Here is an 8344-nt window from a genome sequence, read left to right on the forward strand (position 1 = left end):
GTTAAATCTTTGGAGAATATGATTGGTGTTATGATGTGACTTTTAATCCTTAGCTAAAGTAAATACATTCTCGATGTCAAAAACGATTTCTAGGGGATCCATTATCTTCTTTTCTAATTAACTTATTCATTAAATCATATTGAATTGTGGCCTTGCAAGTAACAGTGTATTCCTATTTTGTAGTAGTTCATGCAAAAAAAATTACTTGGAGCTCATTCCAACAAAACCTATCTTCATTCATAATTAAATCATAAGCCGATTATAATTCATAATTCTCCCTATCTATTTTTGAAGTCAACATATTGTATAACAATTTACATCAATACATCCTTCTAAATTAAGCAACTCATGAGCATTCTTCAGTTTTTCATAAGTATATTTAGAATGTCTTTCATAGTCATCCAATAGGCTTCCCATGTATCCTATTAGAATCTCTAATCAAAATAACACAAAACAAAGAGGAATAACTCTCCTATTTTATTGAGAAAATATAACTCAAAAACTCAATAACGTTTTTTGCATAGTCCATGCTCGGTATCTATACATATTCATATATATACATATTCATATATATATATATATATATATATATATATATATATATATATATATATTCCTAGACTACCAACTTGTAGACTAAGGTTAGGAAACTTAAACCAACTTGTTTAAGCCCCAAGCTTACTTGGTCTCCAAGTCCTACTCGACTTAGGATTCCAACAATCACCCCCGAATCTCTAAGTCCTTCTATAGACTTCTTCAATCCCGATCAAGCTCCGCATTTCCTTGAACTTGGTTCGAGCTAGAGGTTTGGTAAGAATGACCGCCCTTTGTTCTTCACCGGGAATATACTCCACCTCCACTTGTTCGTTTTCAACACAATTACGAATAAAGTGAAATCTTGTGTGAATATGTTTACTTCTTCCATGAAAAACGGGATTCTTCGTTAGTTCGATAGCCGACTTGTTATCAACTCTAAGAACCACTTTCTCTTGCGCTTTGTTCACGATTTCTTTGAGCAAATCTTGAAGCCATATTGCTTTACATGTGGTCGTCGTGGCTGCCATGTATTCCACCTCGCAAGATGATAAAGTTGCGGTATCTTGCTTTTGAGAACACCATGTTATCAGAGATGACCCGTAGTAGAAAATGTGACCAGTTGTGCTCTTTCTATCATCCGGGTCAACATTATGACTACTATCACTATAACCAATAAGTCGCCTTTGTCCCATCCTCTCGTACTTGATTTCGTACCCCGTTGTTCCCCGTAAGTACGTTAGGATATGTTTGATTGCAACACCATGTGATTCTCTTGGACATTGCATGTATCGGCTAACAACTCCAACCGCATATGCCATATTAGGTCTTGTTTGCAAGAGATATCTGAGGCATCCCACCACCTTTCGATATTGTGTCGGGTTGATTTCGGGTTCATCTTCGGCCTTTGATAATTTATTTCCCGGTTCCATTGGAATATGGGTCGGATTGCTATCATGTAAACCGGCTTCTTTTAGAATGCGTTAAGCATATGCTTCTTATTTTATAGTAATCCCCGATTCCTCTTGCTTAACTTCAATGCCAAGGTGATAAGTCAATCTTCCAAGATCCGACATCTCAAAGTTCTTGGACATCTCAAATTTGAACCTATTGATCTTGCTCAAATTTGTACCTGTGACCAATAAATCATCAACATAAATTGCTAAAATTAGCAAGTTAGGTCCTTCACTTTTCCAGTACACCGATGGTTCTTTCATGCACTTTTGAAATTTCATACTCTTCAAAATCCCGTCAAGCTTCGTGTTCCATGCTCGAGGTGCTTGTCTTAGACCATATAGTGCATTCGTAAGACGATATATTTTATGCTCGTCGCCTCTCTTTATATAGCCTTTCGGTTGCGATACGTAAATGGTTTCCTTCAATTCTCCATGTAAGAACGTTGTTTTAACATCTAATTGGTGAAGCTCCCACCCATTTGTAGCAGCTAAGGCTATAAGGAACCGGATGGTTTCGATTCGATCTACTGGAGTAAATACTTCTTGAAAGTCAATACCGGGTTGTTGCACGTAACCTTTAACAACCAACCTTGCCTTGTATTTATTAATGGTGTCATCTGCATTTTTCTTCAATTTGAACACCCACTTGAGACTAATTGGCTTCACCCCCAGAGGCTTGTTCACGAGAATCCAAGTATTATTTTTGTTTATCGAATTAATTACCACATCCATGGCTTTGACCCACTCTGGTTTTTTCTTCGCTTCTTCAACCGATACCGACTCGTCATTGGTTGTTAGAAGAAGTTCTTCGAGATTATCAAGATCAAGCTCATAATCTTGAAATCATCTTGGAGGTACTCTTGTTCTCGAGGACCTTTGGTTTGCAGCTCCTTGTTGAACATTATTATTAACCATACTTGGTTGTTCACTATCTTGTACTTCCGCTCCGTCTCTAATCCCATGATCCAATTCAATCGATTCTATTGGGTCATTGTTTACATCATTTCCTTGATTGTTATTCGCCTCGTCTTCTGCGTAGTCCCATGGTATTAAGAATGAGCCTGGTTCTTCATTGTTGGTTCCTACTTCTTTAATCCAATCCCACCCTTTGGTTTCATCAAAAATAACGTCTTGAATCACGATTATTTTTTGTGTTACCGGGTTAAATAACCGATAAGATTTCGTACCCGGTTCGGAACCAACATTCACTAGTGGTCTTGATCTTGCATCCAACTTTTTTAGGTTAACCGGTTCAACTTTTGCATGTGCTAGACACCCAAATATACGAACATTTTCTAAATTCGGTTTTCTTTTATACAACTTTTTGTAAGGAGTTGTATCACCAAGGACTCTTGTGTAAACACGATTGATTAGATTTGTAGAGTGATTTACCGCTTCTCCCCATAAGTAGTTTGGAACATGCATTGCCTTCACAATACTTCGTGTCATGTCCATAAGTGTTCAGTTTCTTTGTTCCACAATTTCGTTTTGATGTGGAGAGTATGGGGCGGTAAGGTGGCGTTTGACTCCATTTTGATCAGAAAAAGAATTATACTCGATAGAAGTAAACTCACCTCCTCGATCACCTCTAAACACCTTCAAAGGCTTTCCAATTTCATTCTCCACCAAAGCTTTGAATTTTTTGAAGTGTGTAAATGCCTCACTTTTTTCTTTCATGAGATAAATCAATTAGTGTAAAAATATACCCATTTTGACCCTTGGTTGTCGGCGTGATCAGACCGCATAAATCACCGTGAACTAGTTCCAATGGTCGTTTTATTTTTGTATGTCGTCATAGTCGGGAATGACTTTCTTGTTTGCTTGCCCACCAATAAAGACTCACATAATTGATTCTCATGATCAAATTGTGGTAACCCTTTGACTAGACCGTTGTTGGACATCTTTTTCATTGACTCGAAAATGATGTGCCCAAGTCTTGCATGCCATCGTCACGTATCTTCACTTAGTATTGAATGAAGGCAAATAGGTGCTCCAATTTTCAACTTTATTTTATAAAGGCGGTTTGGAGTTCTTTGTACTTTCATTAATAAGTAATTATCGGCATCGTGCATGGTCAAATAGTTGTCTTTCATTCGAATATCACACCCGACTTCGGTTGCTTGTACTTATAATGTTGTTCTTGAGATCCGGTATGTAGTAAATTTTTGTCATTAGCCTTTGTTGACCCCTCTTGCCTTGGAAAAGTATAGCACCTTTCCCCTTGATTTTTACACACAAATTATCTCCAAATTTAACCCTCCAGGTTATGCCTTCATCAAGTTCGGAGAAAAATGACTGGTTTCCCGTCATGTGATTGCTTGCCCCGTTATCCAAATACCACACATCGTTATCTTGTGAGTCGTATCGAGATGGTATCACCTTTTCTTCGTTTAAAAATAAGGTCTCCTGTAAAAATACGGTCTCGTCGGTATCGTTATATTCGGCAAAATTACTTTCTTGTAATTTTTGGAGTCAGTCTGGACGTTGAGACGCGAAGTGGCCTGGTTTATCGCACCGGTAACATATAATATTGGATCGGTCCTTTTTCGATTTACAGTTCGGATCAGAATTGAAATTGGGCCTGTTGTTGGACTGGTTATTATTAGACCGAGTGCTATTAGGCCTTCCACCTTGGGCATGTTTTGTTTTAAACCCACTTGGGCCTGATCCACTTGACACACCATTCGACCCGGTTCCCTGGTTAAACCCACTCGACCCATCATTTCCCTTCCAGTTCCCTTTTCTTCTTCCCTCTCGCTGATGCCCCGATGATCCATCATCGCCAGACGATGCTGATTTTGTAAGCATCACTCTCGCCTGACCCCCTCCATCGTTCTCCTCTTCTTTGAACCTTTCCTCGTACGGCTTGAGTTGTCCCACTACATATTCAACGCCAACAGATTTTAGGTCCAAGACTTGTTATAGTGATGCTACTATATGGATGAATTTCGATTGGGTAGAGTTTTCAGAAACTTCTTTACCAACTTGGATTCATCAATGGTTTCTCTGAGGGCTGTTGATTTCGAGGCGATACTAGACAATTCTCCGACGTACACGTCAATTAACTCCGACTCTGACATCTTGATTCGATCGAACTCGGCGGTTAGGGTTTGCAGGCGAGCCTCCTTCACACGATCGACCCCAATATGACGAGCTTTGATTGCGTCCCAGAGCGTTTTTGCAGAATCCACATCACCGATCTGCATAATCAGGGATTCGGGGATTGCCTGATACAAAAGCTCCATACCCAGGTAGTTTTTCTCTTCATTCGCTTCTGTTCCTAGGTCAATTACACTCCATGCCTTATGAATTCTTAAGACAACCTTCATACGCTGGGACCAAACTGTGTAATTTGTGGAATTGAGCATGGGACATTGAACTGAGGTCGATACAGTTTCTTTCACAGGCACCGGAGCGGCTCCTTCGTCACCCCCTACATTCACAGTCACAGTTTCTTTCACAGTCACCGGAGCGGATACTTAGTTTTGTAGTAGTAAATTAACTTTATTTTTTTGTTTCATGAAATTTATTGAAAACATGTATGTTGGTTATCATCATGTGCAGTGGCGGAGGTACCAGGGGGCTGCCGGGTGTTCTGCCCCCCTCCCAATCTATTTTTAGTTGTAGGTATATTCTTGATAAATAAAAGTCCAACAATAAAATACTAGCCCACATCGGTTAAGTTATTCTGTTGAGCCCCTGCTGTCATTCTTTTAAAAAATAATTTTATATTATATATATAAATAATACAATGAGTAGAATTATGAGGATTGAGGCCCATGCCTATTTTTTTTACTACCGCCGCCATTATATATATTTTATTTAAGTGGTTATCAAATATTAAGCAATACCCATAGGAGAATACCCCATTCGTTTATAAAAAGGGTTTATTAATCGATGCTTTATTAAGGGTTCAAGACAGTGTGCAACTACTGTTATTCATCGAATAGAACAAGAGGTTAAATTTCAAGTAAAAAATTGTTTTCCGGCAACACATTACATCAAGCGATTTCAATTAAGAATGTAAATTTTATTTTTTATTGCATATTTTATTTATTGTTATTTGTAATTAGTATTTTAATTATGGTTTTTTTAATTTGGTTTATTATAATTATAAATTTATAGGGTAAATTGTGAGCAAGAAAAGAACCATCGATTCTTTTTTCAAACGAACGGAGGATGTGCATGACCCACAATTTCATTCGGTTAGTGATACTATTGAAGAAGATGTTCATAATACACACTCACAACCTGATAGGAATAGTAACATTGAAGAGCCCAATAATATTGAACATGAAAAAAATGATATGTCAGATTCTTTGATTCGTGATCTAGGGGAACGGCCTTCAATCTTAAGCTATCCAACTAACCAACGTGATGAGATTAGACGATTATATATTAAACTTGGACCATACCAACTTCAAAAATCAAAGTATTCATTCAGTCCTAGTGGTCCTAGAGGATCTATGCGTAGTTTTCAGCAAGCTTGGTTCAAGAATTTTTGGTGGTTGGAATATTCTAAGAAAAAAGATGGTGCATTTTGTTTCCCTTGCTTCCTTTTCAATAAAAAACCTATTGGCAAAGTCGGATCAGATACATTTACCGTATCAGGGTTTAATAAATGGAAAAAGGTAAATTGTGGTAAAGACTGTGCTTTCATCGTACATGAAGGTAAGACTCCAGCCTCAGCACATAATTTTTCTGTTAGATGCTATGAAGATCTAAAAAACCAGTTATGTCACATAGAGAATGTGATAGAGAAGCAAACGACTCAACAAGTTATGGACAATAGACTACGCCTTAAAGTTTCTATTGAAGCCATTAAATGGCTCACGTTTCACCGATGTGCTTTGAGAGGTCATGATGAACGACCTAACTCAAGAAATCAAGTGAATTTTCTTGAATTAATAAAGTTCCTTGCTTCTTATAACAAGACTGTTGCTGATGTTGTGTTAGAAAATGCTCCTCAAAATGCCAAGTACACATCACCAGATATCCAAAAACAAATATTACATGTTTTAGCTACAAATGTACAAAAAGCAATTCGTGATGAAATCGGGATGTCAAAATTTTGTTTAATAGTTGACGAGTCTCAATATGAATCTAAGAAAGAGCAAATGGCTATTGTTGTGAGATTTGTCGACCAAGATGGGCATGTCAAAGAAAGATTTTTGGACTTAATTCATGTTAAAGATACAACTTCATTGACCTTGAAAAATGAGATATTATGTTCTTTATCTTATCATAAACTTAGTGTTCAAAATATTCGGGGTCAAGGATATGATGGGGCTAGTAACATGCGTGGAGAATGGAATGGGTTGCAAGCTTTATTATTAAAGGAATGTCCGTACGCTTATTATATACATTGTTTTGCCCATCAACTACAATTGGCTCTAGTTGCAGCGTCTAAAGATGTGACTGAGGTACATAACTTCTTTAAGACCTTAAACTTTGTAGTTAATGTCATATCTTCTTCTTCCAAACGTAATGATCAATTGCAAGATGCTCAAATTGCTGAAATTTCTCATTTAACTGATGCTGGAGAAATTGAGAGTGGAAAAGGCATCAATCAAATACAAACACTGCAGAGGCCTGGAGATACTAGGTGGAGTTCTCATTTCAAATCAGTATGCAGTTTGATGAGATTGTTTGGTCCATCTTGTGTAGTATTGAATGACATTGATATAAAAGGTTCTACATCTTCTCAAAGAGGTGATGCGGCATATGCACTTACCCATGCATTGTCATTTGATTTTTTTCATTGTTATGCACATGATGAAAGAAATAATGGGGATAACTGACAAGCTTTGCCAAACTTTACAACAAAAATCTATTGATATTGTTAATGCTCTATCCTTGGTTTCTACAACAAAAATATTGATTCAAAAGTTGAGAGATGAAGGTTGGCAATCGCTTTTGGACCAAGTGGTTTGTTTTTGTGAGAAAAATAGCATTCTTATCCCTAACATGAATGAAACGTATAGATATGTAATTCGCCAACGTCGTGACAAAGACAATACAACCACAGAGCATCACTACCGAGTTGAACTATTCATTGCTGCTATTGATAGTCAGTTGCAAGAGTTGAACTCTAGATTTAATGAGTCTGCAACAGAGCTTCTCCGTCTTAGTGTTATGCTAGATCCAAGAAAATCCTTAAATGTTGAGGATATATGTAAATTGGCAACATCATATTATCCTATGGACTTTACAGAGCACGAAAGGAATTTGTTGAAACTTGAGTTACAACATTATGAACTAGATGTCCAAAATCACCCACAACTGAAAAATTCGTCTACAATTTCTGAGTTGTGTAGAGGCCTACATGAAACAGGAAAGTCAAGTACTTATCCTTTGCTTGATAGATTGATTCGTCTTATATTGACTCTCCCTGTTTCTACCACGACATCTGAAATAGCATTTTCAGCAATGAAAATTGTGAAAACACGTCTCCGAAATACCATGAATGATGATTTTCTTAAAAGTTGTTTGCTTGTTAACATCGAAAGAGAGAGATTGCTGATACATTTCCTACGGATGATATTATAGATGATTTCTATTCCATTAAACAAAGACGAGCACAACTTAAAGTGCATAAGGTACTATTTCTTATGTTTATATATATATATATATATATATATATATATATATATATATATATATTAATTTTCTAAAATGAACCATATATATCTATATTATAATTACTTATTTTAATACTTGCACGTTAATGGATGAATATGAGTGGATGCTTTTAGTTAGTTGAAAACATTTGAAGATTGAGGTTAATGGAGACAAATTTTTATTTCTTTGTGATTTTTTCTTTTAAAATTTTAGACTATTACTTAATTCGGGTA

The 8344-nt window shown here is 36.7% G+C and overlaps 2 protein-coding genes and 1 pseudogene across 2 annotated transcripts; 2 read left to right on the top strand and 1 right to left on the bottom strand.

Moving 5' to 3' along the window:
* Positions 1-734: 734 nt before the first annotated feature.
* LOC145127618 (secreted RxLR effector protein 161 pseudogene) lies at positions 735-1355 on the bottom strand (annotated as a pseudogene).
* Positions 1356-5956: 4601 nt separating this feature from the next.
* On the top strand, positions 5957-7291 carry LOC145127626 (uncharacterized). Its single transcript, XM_079062782.1, has one exon. It carries the CDS (start codon positions 5957-5959, stop codon positions 7289-7291), a length of 1335 nt encoding a protein of 444 aa, XP_078918908.1.
* Positions 7292-7457: 166 nt separating this feature from the next.
* Positions 7458-8039, top strand: LOC145127634 (uncharacterized). Its single transcript, XM_079062790.1, has one exon. It carries the CDS (start codon positions 7458-7460, stop codon positions 8037-8039), a length of 582 nt encoding a protein of 193 aa, XP_078918916.1.
* The last annotated feature ends 305 nt before the right edge of the window (positions 8040-8344 follow it).

The sequence above is a fragment of the Lactuca virosa genome, chromosome 1 (genome assembly GCF_052849685.1).
Source record: "Lactuca virosa cultivar CGN04683 chromosome 1, Lactuca_virosa_CGN04683_v6, whole genome shotgun sequence".
NCBI classification, from domain to species: domain Eukaryota; kingdom Viridiplantae; phylum Streptophyta; class Magnoliopsida; order Asterales; family Asteraceae; genus Lactuca; species Lactuca virosa.

What these genes read in the sequence shown, in the direction of transcription:
- LOC145127626 (XM_079062782.1), top strand. Translation starts at nt 5,957, where the DNA reads ATGCGTAGTTTTCAGCAAGCTTGGTTCAAGAATTTTTGGTGGTTGGAA.
- LOC145127634 (XM_079062790.1), top strand. Translation starts at nt 7,458, where the DNA reads ATGAATGAAACGTATAGATATGTAATTCGCCAACGTCGTGACAAAGAC.